The sequence below is a fragment of the Andrographis paniculata genome, unplaced genomic scaffold (assembly GCF_009805555.1).
Source record: "Andrographis paniculata isolate CXL003 unplaced genomic scaffold, ASM980555v1 Contig69END, whole genome shotgun sequence".
Classification (NCBI taxonomy): domain Eukaryota; kingdom Viridiplantae; phylum Streptophyta; class Magnoliopsida; order Lamiales; family Acanthaceae; genus Andrographis; species Andrographis paniculata.
In genome coordinates this window covers 1,496,320-1,515,251 of record NW_026137605.1, presented here as the reverse complement: position 1 = coordinate 1,515,251, position 18,932 = coordinate 1,496,320, and the positions used below count along the sequence as shown (strand labels likewise).

The 18,932-nt window shown below is 33.3% G+C and overlaps 2 protein-coding genes across 4 annotated transcripts; one reads left to right on the top strand and one right to left on the bottom strand.

Annotated features, from left to right (window-relative positions):
- Nucleotides 1-240: 240 nt before the first annotated feature.
- Nucleotides 241-3,091, bottom strand: LOC127263460 (FT-interacting protein 1-like). The gene has a single exon (XM_051292485.1). It carries the CDS (start codon nucleotides 2,850-2,852, stop codon nucleotides 504-506), a length of 2,349 nt encoding a protein of 782 aa, XP_051148442.1. The 5' UTR covers nucleotides 2,853-3,091; the 3' UTR covers nucleotides 241-503.
- A 2,075-nt stretch (nucleotides 3,092-5,166) lies between these two features.
- LOC127263676 (pentatricopeptide repeat-containing protein At1g26900, mitochondrial) lies at nucleotides 5,167-14,242 on the top strand. Of its 3 annotated transcripts, none has more exons than XM_051292820.1 (6): nucleotides 5,167-5,443; nucleotides 8,387-8,522; nucleotides 9,850-12,889; nucleotides 13,002-13,040; nucleotides 13,465-13,554; nucleotides 14,098-14,242. In XM_051292820.1, the coding sequence occupies exon 3, from the start codon at nucleotides 9,985-9,987 to the stop codon at nucleotides 11,737-11,739; it is 1,755 nt and encodes a 584-aa protein (XP_051148777.1). In that variant the 5' UTR covers nucleotides 5,167-5,443; nucleotides 8,387-8,522; nucleotides 9,850-9,984; the 3' UTR covers nucleotides 11,740-12,889; nucleotides 13,002-13,040; nucleotides 13,465-13,554; nucleotides 14,098-14,242. The 3 variants fall into 3 exon arrangements, with proteins under 3 accessions (XP_051148777.1, XP_051148780.1, XP_051148779.1); XM_051292823.1 differs by having other exon boundaries at nucleotides 8,366-8,522; XM_051292822.1 differs by lacking the exon at nucleotides 5,167-5,443 and having other exon boundaries at nucleotides 8,369-8,522; nucleotides 9,850-12,404; nucleotides 12,847-12,889; nucleotides 14,098-14,241.
- Nucleotides 14,243-18,932: the final 4,690 nt, after the last annotated feature.

The following is an 18,932-nucleotide window of genomic DNA, read 5'->3' as shown; positions in this document are numbered from 1 at the left end:
AATTCGAACAGCATTAACATCAATGAGACCTGGCAATGGGTCGAGTTTTGTCGAGTTTATGTCGGGTTGAATACTTTAAATGAGTTAAATCACTCATTCCTAACCCGATAATTATGTCAAAATCCTTGATTAAAATCTAATTGATTTTTGTCGAATTGTCGTGTTATGTTAGTTTTTGTAGGCTCTAGTGTAATGTGTTCAATGAACTAGCTTAGATTATTTTAAAAATTAATAGTCAGGGTTGTTGGGCAGGTTCGAGTTGAAAGTTTCAATCATAATCCGACTTGTTTATTATCGTGTCGGGTTCGTGTCAACTCGTATACATAATTGAGTCAAAATGTTCGACTCAAACTCAATTATTTCATGCCGGATTGTCGCGTCATTTTTTGTGACTCTAACATCAATGTATACCAAACCAGACCAGAATAATCATAAGATAACATTTCACTTTGAGAACAAGAATCGGAATTTGATGAAGAAGCAAAGTAGATATGCAGCTAGAGCTACAGCATGCTATCGGCGCGTGCCGGGAGGCGCCGGAAGAAATTGTTCGGCGCCGACGGCATCTTGCTTCTAAACCTGGGATGTCTGAGGAAGAAGAGGCCTCCCAGCAATGTAATAATCCTAAAAGGAGTGACATACAATGCAACAGCAGCAAAGAGGCAGAAAACGATGAAAATGCTCGTCGCCCGCGGATCCCTCCAGCTCAGTAGCGATTGAAACCTTTCTCCCTGCGTCGCCATGTCCCCAACGACTGTTTGTATCCTCCCGGCGACGCTCCTCAGCCTGTCGTACCTCATTCTTACCACGTCCTGCTGTTTCGATGTAGGAAAAGTGTCGAATTCCTCGTCCATTTCATCCTGATGAACAGCTTCTGCCCACGAAAGCTTCGTGTCCATATGAGGAGGGTGCCTAGGCCGCGACCTGAAATTCCAAATTCCGATCAGAAACATGTACAGAAACGCCGTGGGGAGGATCAGTTCAGGGTAGCAGATCAGGATGCAGAAGAGGATGTGGACTAAAATGGTGGTGATCGGATTCTTCCATTGACAGACTTCCGACATCCATTTACTCATCGATATAAGCCCGGAGAAGAGGGAAACGATTCGGAAAAAGTTGGCCTTGCTTCGCCTCATGCTCCACATGTGCGAGTCGACGTCCAGCATGTACTCGACGACTTCTTTTCTCAGCGCCGGCTCGGCTCTCCCGAGCCTTGACGCAACAATGTTCATCGCCTGATACCTCAGGCTGTCCAATTGGCTCACCGTGAACGGATGGAGGTAATGCATTTTAGGCAGCAAAGGTCGACTGTATAGATAAATCGTATGCGCCAACGACAGGCAAGTAAATCGAAACGCGAGATGAAGCTCGCCCATCTTTTTCATTCCCGACGGCTGCAGGACGAGGAGCGGGTACGAGTGAGTGTAGATCCTATCGGTCTCTAAAGTCGAGAGACGAATCCTAACTTTCCCGATTCGCGAATCCTTCGCCGGGTTCCCTCCCAAATTGCCATTGTGAAAAACGCCGATAGTGACGACGGTGCAGGGATCGTAAACTTCCCACGTATACTGCTCGTTCCATTTTGGGCTCAAGCTGTCGACTATAGTCCGCGTCCTCACCCACTTCTGCCCGTATTTCGCGACGCAGTACGCGTTAGTCTTCATCGGGAGCAGCCCTTGCGCGCTCAAGATCCCGACTTCAAGAATCCCGATCGGCTGCTTCCAAAGCTGTCGAGCAGTAGGCCGTTGATCGCTAATATAAAGAGTCGACTCGTCGAGAACATGGTACCCGCCTTCGAGACACACCCGGATATGAATTCTCGTCGAGAACTTTAACTCCTTTCTCCGGTCGCCTTCCAACGCGCCGAACCCAAACTTCTCGAGGTTGAACCAGCGCGAATGCACAGGTCGATGATCCAAACGCCGCTCGAAGATGTTCAACGGTAAACTGATCCTCCCGCTCAGCTCGTCCTTCGACGGCGTGACCTTGTTCTCCAACGTCAGGACTAATTGCTCCTCGAAAGGCTCGGCGGCGACAAAGATCAAATCCTCGTTCCAGAATGGATTCGTGCTCGGCGAAAAACAGGGGCAGGCCTTCGTCTTGAGTATTTGATTCCCGACTTGTGCTTTCACGAAGACTTGATTTTGCGAGTCGGAAACGACAATGTCCTGAGCTTCGATCACGTTGACTCTGAGGTACCATAGTTTGGGAGAGACATAGACTTTTGATCGAACAGTGAAGACAGCTTCGCCATGGACGGTGGCGGCGTCGGAATGCCAAGCTTCGGGGAAAGCTTCGTCGGCCTGAGTTCCCATCCACACTGCGAGCATTACTTCTCCTCTCAATTTTCCCTCGCCGCCGCGGCGTTCTTCGAGGCGATACCATTGAGGGGCTAAAGGGCTGTCGGGGGGGACTCTGGTCGGGACTTCATTCATGTCGAAAACTACTCTGCCGAGGTAGTCGTCTCTCCCGACCATCTCTCTGTCTCTGACAAAAACTTCGACAATGGAGGATTGAATCCTGTCCTTGGAGAATGCAAAGACTTGGTGCCATTCGGGATTGGCTTTCTTGTCGAAACGCTGCGTTTTGCCTTTGTAGTTGCCGAGCTTGACTTCGACGTAGGGATCACAGCTCCCGGTGACGGGGTTTGGAGGGAGGTCCCGGGCCTTGACAACGCGGACGTAGAGGTAGTACATCTGTTCGACGAGGTCGTAGGTGCTGGCGGCCCTGTCGCTGCTGATCCAGCCTCCGCCGCCGCGGACGCCGCCGTGCGGCCACCGCTCTCCCAGCTGGGGCTTTGTGTCTTTGATTTTGTAGTCGCTGTCTTGGCCTTGAGGAGGGTTCATCGTCATCACTGGAGCTAACTAATTAGGGTTTAGGGTTTAGAGTTGATTGTAATTTGTAACAGAAAGTAAGAAAGAAAAGGTCTACTGGCTTCTTCTTCTTCTTCTTCTTCTTCTTCCTGTCTTTTGGATATGAAGAAACAGGCTTAAGTTAGCTTGATGAGTGGAAAGCATATTTTATGAAAAAGGGATGGTGTACAGAAAGCATAATGTGAGGGGTTTAGGGTTAGCTTTATTAAAGGGATGATTCCAATTCCAATTCCAATTCCAATTCCTACTCTATATATATTATATATATATATATATGATCTCTTCTTCTTCTTCCTCGTCCACCCACAGGCCACAATCAAGATCACAATAAACAGGCAAATTAAAAGTAAAGGGAATGACCCGACCCCATCCATGATGACAAAGGTTCCCTTTTACACTCCAAAGTCCAAAGTCTGCTGCTTTTCTTTCTTCAGATTCTTGGATTAATTTTTGTTTATTGCTGAGCTGCTGCTGCTGCTGCTGCTGCTGCTTCTATGCTAAATAATTAATTACAGAGGTGAAAGCCAGGAGCATTACCTGCTGAGAATCAGAGCTTCTCATGGTAATAACAAGAACAACACTAGCAATTGCTCATGTAGCCTTTATTTTAAGAGAGTTTATATTTTTAAATTTTATTCAATTATGCTTGAATATATGAAAATTTAATTTTAAATTTTCCTTATAATTTTTTTTTCTTTATAATTATCTAATTCAATTCTAATTTTATAATTAAACTTTAATTATATATATATTTTTAAAAAAGTTAATTTCATCTTCCTTTGCTGCGAATTTGTAGCTATTATTATTGGTAGATGTGGTGTTGTTATTGGATATATTATTAATATAATTTTTACTTTTGCGTAGTTTATTACTTTCTTCGTATAAGTTTACATTTATTTTTGTGTCATTGTATTTAATATTAAAAATATCGTTATATTTGTATAATTTTTTTTTATAACCGTCATTCTATTAGTACTATAAAACACTAATAGATATATTTTTGTCATTTTTCCTTAATTTGTACTATGTTTTGATATAATAATTAATATTCAAAGATCAACACGCAAAAAAACAAATGTAAACTTTACAAGTGGACGTAGTTTTAGAAATATTAGTATTATATTTGGATATAGTAGGAATAAAATAGAAATGACTAAAATAACTTTATTAGTATGTGTGATATAAAGGTAATGACATTTGTGTAATATATCGTAAATTGTAAGGGTATTTGTAATGTTAGGTAGATAGTACAACTACTAAAAAAAAAAGAAATACTTTATTACGGGATGAAGAGAGTATTATATTTGTCATTTATAATATTTTAATAAAAAAACCTTAAAAAAATCGCCGGTGAGAATGAATTAGTAATGTGATGTAAAAGTAGAAATGGCTACAACTAACTACAAGAACAAGAGAGTGTAGAAGAAGGCTCTTTCTTAGTCTTACACATTGAAGAATCTTCAACTTTATTCTCTCCATCTTTATTCTCCTTGATCACACATTTGAGCTGTCTTTAATTAATTTCTTCACAACTCCCTGTCCTAAAGCTGATTCTTTCTCAAACTATTAATGTTACAAATTATTAGCTGGCTTTTGAGGACAAAAAAATAAAAATAAAAAAATAAAAAAAAATGCAAAAGTAAAATGTCATATTCGGGTAGCTCTAAAATTTAGAGTCGGATTTGATTTGATAATTGTTTTTGTTACACCCGTGGCTCCGAAAAAAATAAATAAATTGACACTTCATCTATCACTTTTTGCTATTGTAAATAAATATTCCTATCAGTCTTAACTCAGAGTGCATTTTTTTATTTTATTTTTTTATCTGTCATACTTCATATATTTAAATTTAATAAAAATAATCATATATCAATATATAATAATACGTATTAATTAATTTGTATTTAAATTATCAATATACAATATATATAATTAATTTATACATAAAAATAATAGCTTTGATTTTTTTACTTAACTTTTTCTTTAACATATTTTTTAAAAAATTATATATTCATTATTTTTATATATTTGGACTTATAATTTTCTAATGTGTGTTTATTTGGGGGTTTGGATTTTGAGTTGAGATTTGAATAGTAAAAATTTTGAATTTGAATAGTTGTATGATGTGATATAAACATATGTGATGTTTTGAATGTAAAATTGATTTTTAATATAATATAAAAAATGAAAAATAGGTGTTTGATTTGATATTTTTGGAAAAAAAAAATTAGATGAAATTCAATCCCCAAACAAACGCACTCTAAACGTCTTACACACCTGCAATTAATTTACTCGTACCCGACAAAGATGTTAAACCTTCGGGAATCTCACTCTGTATGATCCGTGGGGGCGGAGGGAGACTCGTAGACATATTTTTGGCATAGTCTCATAATCTCACACTCTGTATGATCCTTGGGGAATCAATATGGAGCATTTGTGTGATTACGATTAAGCCCTCGCAGATTTGCCGTATCTCGGTCTCCCCGCTGTAAATCTCTCCTTCACTTCCAAGATTTCGCAGGCCGGCTTGTTTTGCCATATCGATTCCTCTTCAACTCCTTTTCCTTAAGGTTCAGTTTCAATGTCTTCCAACTTTATGTGATTGAGTTTTTGTTTTGGTTTGGTTTCTGAATCTTTATTACGTTTTTTTTACCTTTGCGATTTAATTATTCACTATTTTTAGTTTCAAACCTAGGAACAGGTTAAATTGTATTGTTGATAATCTAAGTGACTGGAAATGTATTCCAATGATTTAATTCGCAGAGGCTGGAGATTTCTTTTTAAAAGTTTTTTGTTGTTGCCAACGGTGAAAGTTTGCGCTAGACATATGTAATCTTGTTCATCCCGTTTTCAATTTCTTGGATGTGTTGATGTTTTCTTGTTTCTGCATTGCTATTTTGGTTGGTTAGTTGCAGGGCGCTCTTATTATTATTATTTTTTTGATCGGAGTTGCAGGGCGCTCTTATTGATTTGTTGGAATTTGGTTTTGAACTATAATGCAGTGAATGAATGAAGTGTTAATCGTTTGGTTATCCTGCGTTAGTATACTACTAGGTCATGTGTTCTTGGAAATCGTCGTTCATGTTCTGGGTTCCACATATGCAATACTGAAATATGACAACACATTATACAATTTAAAAAATATGATAAAATTGATGAGCTTGGGCTCTAAACCTATTTTGAGTTTTTAGTTTTTCGAAATCGAAAACAGAGTTTGGCGCCAATCATAGAACAGGTAAGAATGGAGTCCCCGCTGTCAGCAGCTAGCAGCATCCGAAACCCTAATGGCGACCGAAGATTTCTTGGTCTTTTCGAAAATGTCAGGAAACATAAACAAAGCTTCATACGATTCTTCGCTATGACGGGCATTCTACTGCTAAGTTGCCCATCGCTCGGCCAGAAGTACCGCATTTACGGCCTCACGGAGGACAACGCTGCATTGAAGGAGGAGCAGGAACGACTTATGGCACGCATGGATCACATCAAGCAAGGCCTCCAAGCTGAAGCTGCTCTCGAGCCGACCGGTGCTTTCTCCGCTAGGCTTCCTCTTCTCTTTAGAGATGATAGTAATTGAGTGAGAATTGATGAATATATTTGTTTGTTTGATGATATTATCATATTAATAAACTCCAATGCCCGGTTTTATGCTCAAGAAAGAATAAGGAGTTTAGACTAAACTTTCGAAGATATATCTTATCCTAATGTGAAATGTGGTGCTAACTTGAGGTATTATGGGATGATTGCGAGTTCTTGTTATGACATGGTTTTGTGTAGTATGAATTTGAGACCAACATTCATACCAAATTGATTCAATTGGCTATTTTTGTTGGTACAATAAATTCCTGGTTTTTCAATAGAATCATAGATAATTCTCAATGCTATATTTTCGTCGTTGATTTTAGATAGCTATATTATTCTCAATGCCAAAGTAGATATTATGAACATTAACTTCTGATTTGGTGAATTTAAAGCTCACTTAATTTAATCATCTGTTTCCATACGCAGTTTTGTGTGTATGTTTGTTGTAAATTTTTTTTATTTAAGTCAAATACTTATGATATTATGAAATATGAATTTGAAGAATCTGACAGGTTTATGCTTTTCCACCTAGGCTAAATAATATTTGAAGGGCATTCATTTTGGAATTAGATTTTTGTAGGTTATATTTTGTGGAATTTTTATATTTCACAAGCTTGCTATGGCATTTAGTTTCATTTTATTGTCCATGTCGAGGAATTAAGTATGAAAAGATGTAAAAAGATGCAGCTTCCTATTAACTTAATCTTTTATGCAAGGTTAGTTGGTTGTTCAATATCCTCAACTTAGAGGCAGCTCATCCATAAGTAATGGTAGCTTATAAAGTTATATTTATGTATGACACTATGACTTGAGCTGTGTTTCCCTTGCAGAAACTTATGACCATTGATGGTCCTTACCTCTCGGGGCTTTTTTGTTGGTCTATACGCACACATGTCTATTATGTTTAAAGGAGTCCCTATGATATTGAAGTTCTTGGGATCACAACTCATACCTAGGAATGTTGTTGTCTGATGTTTTGTTCGTATTGCTGTTATCTGAAACAACTGATTTCTAAATGTGACCACTCTCCTCGATATTCAATAGTCATGCTTATAATAAATTTACATTTGACTATAAGGTAAGGAATTTACAGTTCTAACTTTCTAACTCATATTATGATTCCGGATTATCCATCAGTGTCAGACATTTAATTGTTTGTGGAATTTCTCTTGTTGTCAGATATGTAGGGCATCTATGGATAGAGTGCTTCTAAGAAGTAATGTAATCTGTTTCTATCTTTGCCTAATAGAGTAGTAGAACATCACATATGTCTGAAACTAATCTCCAACAATAAGTGAATTCATATTTATTGTATTTCTGACTGGTGATGAATATTTAGTATCTGTCCATAAAAACATCGCTTTTATGCATAAGCTCACACTGAACCATCAATTTAAGATTTGACTGTAAATATGAGAACACTGCTATAATACTGTATTGAAGATGGTGAGAGGAAGGCATAGAAGTCTTAATACTAAAATAGAATGAAATCATATATTTGTCTTAAAAATTTCAGAAGAATTTAATATCGAAACTGAACTGTGGCCATATAGCAGCAATCACAGCACATGACATGATATCACTTTATAATAAAAATGAATCTTCAAGAAACACACCTATTTCTTTGCTTAATTCTTGACATTTTTAAAGTTTCAATTATTCATGTCCACATGTGTTCATCTCAGTTTTCAACTTTTCATTTATTTATTTTTACTCTTGTCTTTCCTTCCATGTCATGATATTTGATTTGAATAATGAAAATATATAGTCCAAGTTGGTGAGCTGGGAATGAGTTGTTTCTTGGATCTGTAAATTTGCTGGCATTTGATATGATCATGATGATGAATATGGTTCGATTACTTATTTCCCAGTTATCCCAGTTGATTATTTTAGTTCATTAATTGTGTATTCAGTTCTTGAAGCGTGTTGAACAGGAACCCTTCTAGAAACAGCCTCAGATTAGTGCCAGAAGAAATCTTCAATCCAAACAGGGCTTTGAATCACGTGCAGTTAGTATGCTGGATCAAGTGAGTCGAATTGCATAATTCCCTTGTTGCAATTAAACACCAGGTATTAATTAATTTACATTGTATGCAAATTGTAAGAATTCAAAGAGCTTTACTTATTATTGCTGCTGTACAAAAAAATATATATATTTTTCCTAAGCGGTTGGCTGCAGCATAGGCCATACGGCACGTGTATGCATGCATTTTTCTTCCTTTATAATTTTAGTTATGATGATAATGATAATAGTAATGGAAACAGGGCATGTGGGAATCTGTTGAGTTATTTCTAATTTTGGTGTTGGATCTGTCCACCGACTCCCTTCACTGTTTATGTGTTTTTTGTTCCTTTTTAATGATTCATTGTTTTGTCTTTTGAAATTGTGATATATTCATTCTGAAAATATTGAGGACTTTTGAAGTGGGATGTATATCAAGTCAATAATTATGATGCTCTTATGTTCTGTCACTCACTGCCCCTATTAGCCTTTTATTGTTTTTCTTTTCTTGGCGTGTTTTTGTTGTCTATCTTTCCTATAAAACATCAAATTTTCACATTCTCAAATACCCGCTGCATTGAAACTGTGATTTCGGCCCCTCCCGTCGTTTTAATTTATTTTTCATCGCTAAAAGAGAATCAAGTATGAGAATCTTTAAATATTTACAGCAATTTTGAGTTTTGTAGTGTTTGATGTTTTATTAATTCAAGTCGATCTTCATGCATTCATGTTTTCATTGCTAAATGTTGCTGTTTTGTGTTTCCAACACTCCAGCAAGGTTAATTTAATAATAATAATCAAATGCTTGCAGCATTCAATCATTTTGCAGAAAATTAGTAATTTCAATCGGCTATCAGATACTGCAGTCAATTTTTTCTTCTTCTTCTTCTTCTTTTTTTTTTTTTTCAAAAAGGAGACATTTAAATAAAACTATAATTTTGCAAGAAGCGCAAATTTAAATAGGGGGAAAACATAGTCGTAGTATGAGGAATATAACTCTGTTTATTTCAAGGGAAAGGTGCTAATGGTTTGTATAGACAAGTATAGTTCTGAACCTCCCTATTCAAGAAACTGTCAAAATGGTTTGAAAATACATCAGCTTCATATCTTGGAAGTTATACCTGTCTTCACTGCTTCTATATATTTTCAAAATTTTCAACAGAATACTCAATAATTTCTATGGACTTTAAATATGGATTGCCAACTGATTGTTTTTTTCAGTGCATATATGTGTGTGCTAGACCAGAGCTCTTATTGGAATTGTTGCATAGCTAAATTGATCTATATAACATAAAACACGGAAGCTCATGTGTGCATATATATATATATATATGACTGAGGAACATATATTTTATGTTTTGAAAGTGCTGATTTATGTTTCATTAATTTGTGCAGCATTATTCATGACATTGGTTGGTAGTGATTACATTTTAAACCTCATCAATGAGACTCTTGCGTTGGGTTTAATATTTCTTGAACTAGCAGTTAAGAGTGATCACTTGCAGCGTCGAGCTCCTTACTTTCTGGCTAATGATCAGAAGCAATATTGCATTGTGTTTGTGGAAGGTGTCTCCCAATTTCCGAAGCTATTCACTCTTTTCATCAGACCATCAATACGAGAATCTCATTTCCCTTCTACAATCATGCAAGCACACCATTCAAATTGCTCAGATTCACTGTTTAATGGTCAAGTCCGGGCTCGACACCATCCCATTTCCACTAAGCAAGCTTCTTGCGAGGATTTGTTTGCAAGACATTTGTTATGCATCCAGTATTTTCAGGGAGATAAAAAGCCCCAATCTTTACATGTTCAACACAATGCTTAGAGGCTATTCGTTGAGCGATGATCCGCAGAAGGGCTTAGTCTTTTTTAGTGAGATGATAAGGAGTCAAAACTACACTGGAAGTGCCTTGCTCGATCAATTTACTTTCGTCTCAGTTCTAAAATCTTGCTCTCACTTGTTGGATGTTTGGAGTGGGATTCAAGTTCACAAGTTTGCTCTGGCATTAGGGTTTGATTCATTCTTGAATGTTAAGAATGCCCTTTTGCATTTCTACAGTGTTTGTGGGAGCATTGGCGATGCCCATCGGCTGTTTGGTGAATTGGCTGAAAGGAAAGACTTGGTTTCATGGAACACCTTGATGGGGGGCTATCTTCACGCGGCTCAACATGAATTTGTACTGCTTTTGTTTAAGGGTTTGTGCAGGGACAACGTTGGCTACAGCGTGACAACTATGGTGAATGTTCTCTCTGCTTTGGGGGAAACAAGAAACTTTTCCTTAGGAGATTCCCTGCACACATTATGCATTAAGGTTGGATTCTTGTCCAATTTGAATGTGGCTACTGCTTTGATTTCCATGTATGGGAAACATGGCTGCATTCGTTCTGGACGTCGAATCTTTGATGCCATTGTTGTAGAAAAGGATGTTGTCTTGTGGAACTGTATGATTGATGCATATGTCAAAAATGGACTTCTCAAAGAAGCGCTGGAATTGCTGAGATTGATGAAGGAAAGCAATGTGCAGCCCAATTCATCAACCTTGGCAGGGCTTCTTTCATCTTGCTCTGCATCCGTCGCACTGTCCACTGCAGAGTGGTACGTTCATGAGTACATGAAGCAACAGCATCAGCAGTTGGAGTTTGACGTCATTCTCGGGACAGCATTAGTCGACACCTATGTCAAGAGTGGGCTACTCAGGAAGGCCATTGATGTTTTCGATAAAATGGAAAGCAAAGATGTGAGGTGTTGGACAGCCATGATTTCGGGCCTTGGGTTACACGGACAAACAGATCGTGCAGTTGGGCTGTTCCGCAGAATGGAGGAGGAGGGATTCACGCCGAATGAAGTAACCTTCTTGGCAGTCCTGAACTCGTGCAGCCATGGAGGGCTAGTAACCGAGGGGGTGATGTGTTTAAAAAGAATGGTGGAAGTGTACAGATTGGTGCCGAAGATTGAGCATTACGGTTGTTTAGTGGATCTCTTGGGCCGCGCCGGTTTGCTCGAAGAGGCATATGAGGTCATCAAGGGATTGCCAGTCGAGAAGGACACCACTGCCTGGCGTGCATTGCTCGGGGCGTGTAGGACTTATGGCTGTATAGAATTGGCGGAATGTGTGAAACTGGAATTGGAGGAGATCCTAGGTGAACATCCAGCTGATTCGCTCGTTCTTTCAGGTACTTACGCCGCATTAGGAATGCCTCCGGGACAGAAATTGGACAAGAAAAACCACCTGCAGCATGAACATGTTGGTAAGGAAGCTGGATACAGTGCAGTATTGGGCTAGCGTAATGAATATGATAAATTGTAATGAAGACATTATAGACCTTTGATTAACGCTCAGATTCAGGTGTTAAGATCATTACAACTTACAGTCATGTTGGGAGAGTTGGTATGCCTCTGCTCTGAATAATTGCTGCATCATCAAAGACACGGCCATGTCAATTGCCTACATCACGGTTAAAATATATATATTATGTAATAAGCATTATTAAACACTGCGACACATACCCAATTTATTTCCATTTCCTCTTGACTTTCGTTGCTAAGTCAGCCATGATTGGAAAGCCAATCGTCAGCTAGTCATTTCTCACGAGTTTCCCAAGGTAATATTTCTGGCTTTGCACCTTTGGTGAATTTGTTACTCTTGGGTCTTGGTTTCCGATTAATGTGACTTCCGGTTGATGTTCCCGAGGTAACTGTTTTTTTGGTTCATTCTGTGGGTGAATTATGCGTGCAGATGATTGTATACTTATACTGAAAGGTTGGATTCGAAATTTCTGTTTTTCGTTTTTAAAATGATTTATTGATGTAGTTGGAGAGCGTAGAATTGCAGGGATTTAGTACTGTATGCACTTGGAGTTGGTGTGTTCAAAAGATGCTGTGGATGACAAGGAGCTGAAGTATGTTCCAGTTTGGTCACTTGAAAGGGATTGTGCACTTGAAATCAAGGTTAAAAGATATTTTTGAATTTGCAATTTTACGATTCACCGGCTTATTTTCATAATGAATTTTTGATACGCCAGTAGAGTGTGATCTGCCGATATATTTGGGATTGGTTTGGCTCTGCTGTTAAGACTGTTGTGTTCTATGCTATTTTATTCATTATCTGCATTCTAACATTAAGTTTTGGGGAAAATATTGTAGTAGTAGTATTTGCATCATGCTAGGAAGGATGTTAATTTAGTAGTACATAAGCAGCAGGTCTTGCCTACAGTTTCTGTTTTATTTTCTGATTTGCAGTCACAGCTGTTGAAGATTCCAGGTTTGGATTAAGTACTTATTTTTGTGTTTGTATGTAAAATATGTGGATCTATGTAATGTATTAAAGCGATCTTGGTTCGCTGGCACAAATTTGTTGTCTGAGCACTTTCTGCTGCCTAATGTTGTCCAGATTGGATCCTCAAATCTACAAACCCTTTCCTTCTAATGGTTGTGTAAGTTTTTCAGCATTTGGCTTGAGCTCATTTTCCATTTATCCATGTATTTATTACTATGTTTGTACCTCTTTGATTTGGTTAAGCTTCTGAGCCTATTTTGTTAGTGCAGCTACTGACAAGGCAGCTGTTGTTGGATTGCATGATAAAGGTTAGCTTCTAATAAATACACTTGATAACATCCAAGTTGCTTACAATTCAATGTATGCATGTATATATATATACACAATTATATTAGAGGGGGCACTGCTGGCTGCCGCCCCCCCCCCCCCCTCCCCCAATTCATGGGGTTTTGTAAATGATATTAACCGATTTTCAAATTGTGCTCAATAGTACCTTTTATAGTTGTGAATTTGAGAACCAAGCAAAATTTGTGTTAATTCTTCTTTCCAAACCTAACCTTACTGTAATGTTAAGGGTGGAAATACCTTTTCTATTATCCTGTATGTTTGATCAACAAAATTCGGATTTTGAAGGCCCCATTGGTGTTATATTATTTTCAAAATATAGTTTGGGTGTTTCTTGCATTTTTTGTTTAGTTTATGTTGATAAATATTTGTATTTCTTCACCACAGAGTAGCCATTTATTTGAGGGATGCTGGCGGTTTCACAAAATCCCCAAAACCCAACCATTTGCCATGTGAAGAATTTCACATCCATCACAGGTATGTGAAATAATTTGGGTGAATTTTGATATAATAATTAATATTAAAATATTAAACTTTCGAAATACAATAGGGAGTAAAAAATAATTATTTTTAATTTTAATTTTTTTTTTTTGGGTTTGTTTGGTTCTATTGGAAATAAAAATGTATTATTATTATGGTTTGTTTGTTTGTTAGATGGAGATTGGTTTACTAATAGTCAATATATGTATGCATGTATTATTATTATTATTATAAAATTTTAATATATGCATGATATTATTATTATTATGGTTTTTAGATCAAATACTTATATTTTATTTTCAGTGATGCATAGTATTTTACGATGGGAAAACATACATCAGTTTAGTTATATCAATAATTATTATTAAGTGTGAAAATACATTTGGGAATGAATTATATTATTTCATGAATGCATCATAGAAAATAGTTAGCTGCTACATACTTTAATAATTTATTAACTATTAATATAGTAGGGGAGGTAATTAATGGTAAAAGTACAAATAAAAGTTATTGCTAACTATTATTTACTTTAAATTGCAGGTTGACAATACGTGCAAATTTACCATTACCCACACACACTCTCCTACCCAATTATATATATATATATATATGGGGGTCGGGGCACATTATTGTAGATATTGGATTTTTTTCCAAATTTTAGTTCGTAATTGATGTGCAACGTAAATAACCTAAATGGTATAATTAAAATATTACCCCCTCCGTCCAAGATACTGTGTCTGCTACACTGTAGACATGGTATTTTAGGAGGGGTATAATTAAGAATGTATTAGTGAAAATAATTAATCTATAATATAAATAATTATAAATTAAGATTAAGATAATTAATTAGTTTAATTAAAATTTTAAAAAAATAAAATTAAAAAATTTAAAATGAGATTAAAGTGTGTAATCATTTTCCAAAAAAGAAAAGTGACATAGTATGCGGGACGGACAGAGACTGCAACGTGAACATGGTATCTGGGATGGAGGGAGTACTTTTAACCTAAATGGTATAATTACAATATTATTCTTTTCCATCCACATATATATTTTTATTTTTATTTTGGATTGTTTAATTAAAAATAATCATTTTATTAAGTACTTTATTTTATCATAAATATCCTTATTTGGTAGTAACATCATTATTTTTTAGACAAAAAATAAAAAAAAAAATTATCTTTATATTATTTTTAACTATTTGTTGCAATTAAAATACTATTATTTTTAAAACTACGCGTAAAATGTAAAAATATCTACTTATTAATTGGACGAATGGAATATTATCATGACTGATGTTCGATCGTTTGAAATTTTTTCAACATTTATATTATTCACCAAACAAATTTTCCTAAAAAGTATATATTTTTTAATGTTATATTTTATATAAAAAATAAAATTTGCATTTAAATATTCTATTTATATAACATCAAATAACTATTCAAATATAAAAACTTATTATTCAAAATTTAATCCCCTAGACGAAAATAATAACAAAACTTAAAAAGTTGATATTATCTCGTACAAAAATAATATTATTAACAATAAATGAATATATAATTCTTCTAGATCTATGTTTTTAATCCCTGTTTTTAAATGTACTTCTCAGGGCATCTATTAACTTTTATTTATAAAATTTATCAATTAACTTATATATATGTTATTAATTTCCTCACAAAAAATTTCAAGGCAAGTTGACACATATAATAATAATAATTTTATTTATTATTATTGTTAATTATATTTATGTATGTATTTTTCTATAAGCATGGCAAGTATGCAACTTAATCGAATATTATAATTACAAAATAAACAAATTCATTGACTCATTGGATTTGAATAGTAATATTATTATTGAACAAACAAGATTTGGTCACCTAAATATGCTTAATTCCAAGTATAGCAACCCAAATGCAATAATAATAATTAACAGTAATATACATAATACTCCCTCCGTTATTTGTGTGCTCATTTGACCGGATATGAGTTTTAAGAAAAATATGTAAGAATAAAATTTTTTATTTTTTTACTAAAAAAGAAAACGAAAATAAATTTGGATGACCGATGGAGTATGTAATTTCATTATTAATCATATATTTACATTATAATTATTTACCTATTTCCACTTCAACCACTCCAAAATTAAAATTTAAAAATTTTGAAAATAGTAAAAATCAAGTATTTGATGTTATTTTATAAGATAAAAAAAATTATTTAATGTGATTTAAAAAATATGAAAAATTAATGCTAATAGTATAAAAAAATTCTGAAAGTATCAATGTAACATAATAGCTAAATAAATTAATGAAGTGCAATGGATGACTATACTCATCACATTTACCTAATTCAAATTATTATTATGGATATTTATTCCCACTTCAATATTCTTTTTAATATTTATTCAAATCATATATGTGTATATATATATATATATACATATAGGGTTTTGTTTGGCTGTGTTTTATAAGAATTTTAGTATTTGTGTATTAAATTAATAGTTAACAAAGATAGCTGATAATTATATATTTAAATATAATTTGACTATCGTCCCAATATGGATGTAACATGCAATCCATAGTCATAAAATTTGACCTAATTATGTAATAAATGAAATGATTGGCACACATTCATAATGTTCCTAAATTGTGGAAAATTAGAGAAAGACACGCAATTCCCATACAAATACATCATCATGTTCTGTACCTGTGGCTACACACACACACACGTACATATATTATATACTCTCTCCGTCCCATAAATATAATTTTAATTGGATTGAGCACGAGATTTATTGGTAAAAAATATTGATAAAAGTTTTTTTTGTCATTGTTAATGTATTAGTGTAAAAAGTAGTGACAATTGTGTAATAAATATAAAAAAAAATAGAAATAATTTTATGGTGATATAATTATTTATGGAAATAAGACTATTGTTTTAGAACGGACAAAAATAGTAAATAAAATTATTGGGACGGAGAGAGTATATTTTTATATAATATTGAGATGATTAATTGGGTGTTAATATGTATATAAATTGCATATGTATTTTTTCAAACAAGAACAAAACGATGACTGGAATATTAGGCATGCAAATATGTCAAATTTTCCCTATTTTTCCTACCCCCACCTCCACCCCCCAACCCCCCCCCCCCCCCCTCCCAAAAAAAAAAAAAAAAAATACAGAAAAAAACCTAAGTTGTAGTTTGCTATATTAATAATAAATGGAAAAAACAAATAAACAATGTATACACATACATATCAGGCTTAGTTATATATCCTTTTTTAGGGTGTCATAGTAATATTATTCAATATCTTATTACAATATATAATACTGCCTGTGTTCCACGTTAGATATTCGAGTCACTATAGACACAAGAATTTAGAATAAATATAATTAGTAGATAATTAAAAATATATTAGTAAAAATAATTATCTTATAATATAAATAATTATAAATTAAGATTAAAATAACTAATTATTTTAATTAAAATTAAAAATTTTAAAACGAAATTAAAGTGTGTAATCATTTTCAAAAAAAAAAAAAATAACATGGGATGTGAAACGAACAAAATCGGCAATGTGAACATGGTAGGTGTGACGGAGAGAGTAATAAATAATTTATTCTGACATACCTATCATTATACCATTAAGCACATACAAACATTACATATTAGCATAATACTTAATACTCAATTTATATTAAAATAATACAATATATAAATTTAGTAACACAACATAATAGATAACATATAACTAATACCATATTCTAATGATATATTTAATATGTAGTTTTTAGAAAAAAAATATATATTGAGTTGTTCATCAAGACTATTTTTAAATTTCAAATTTTTCAAAAATAATATTAAACAATACAAAATACTTTTAATAAAATTAAAAAAAAAATCAAATTCATATTAAAAAAATCAAAAATTTATTTTAAAATAATATATTTTCAATCATGAAAATATTTACTCCATCCTTCCAACTCAAAGTACAATATTTACAATTTTCTTTTGTATTTTATTTTAATAAAAGTAATTATAAATTAATATCAAAGTACCCTTAACTCTTATTTAAATTACAAACATACTATTAATATACGATTAGTTTATACATAAAGTCAAATGAAAAAAATATTAATACATATTATTCCACTTACCAATAAAGTACTACTCCCTCCGACCCACATACATGTTTATGTTGCCGTTTCTGTCCGTCCCACATTTCATGTCACTTTCCGTTTTTGGAAAATGACTACACACTTTAATCTCATTTTAAACTTTTTAATTTATTTTTTTAATTTTAATTAAACTAATTAGTTATCTTAATCTTAATTTATAATTATTTATATTATAGGATAATTATTTTCACTAATACATTTTTAATTATCTAATAATTACATCCCTCATAAAATACAGTGTCTACAGTGTAGCAGACACAATATATGAGACGGAGAAAATATTATTTTTTAATCTATTATAAAACTCTCAAATGGTTACAGAGTGTGACGTAGGGAGTAGAAATCAATTTAATTAACTTTATAATATATAATATCACACATCGTATAAATCCGCTCAAAATTCTTATATTTTTATATCTTTTTAATAAATAAATAATTTTATCTACATTTAAAATTCATTCTTTTATTAAAAAAATCGTATTTAAAATATTTAAACATATTATTAAATTATTTTAATTATATATATTAATTCTTATTTTAAAACTACTAACAATACTACTAGTATAAAAACATAATATATAATAGTAGTATAATACCATGTTCATATTGCCGTTTCTGTCTGTCTCAAGTCTCATATAACTTTGTCTTTTCGAAAATGATTACAAATTTTAATTTTAATTTTAAATCTTTTAATTTATTTTTTAATTTTAATTTATTTTAATCTTAATTTATAAATATTTATATTATAGATAATTATTTTTACTAATATAATTATAACTATTCTAAATTCTTGTGTGAATGATAATCTGGACATGTAATGTGGGACGAAGAAAGTATATTTACTAATTAAATCTTATAATCTTAAACATAAAGTGCATTTATTTTGTGAAATAATTTGAATAAATAATTTTTTATATGAAATATAAAAAGTTAAATATATAATATAAAATGTAATTTATTAATTTTTTAAAAAAAATATTTAGAATAAAAAAACTAAATGAACACACTCACTATCTTTCAAATCAAATAAGTTATTTGAAATGAGACAAAGAACTATAATCTTCGTATTTGGAAATAATAATAAAAATAATACTCTCTTCCAAAAGTATAATTTTGTTGCATTGGAGACGAGATTTAAGGTATATTGATATTATATTGGTAATTGGTAAAATGTAAAGATAAATGACGTGTAAAAGTAG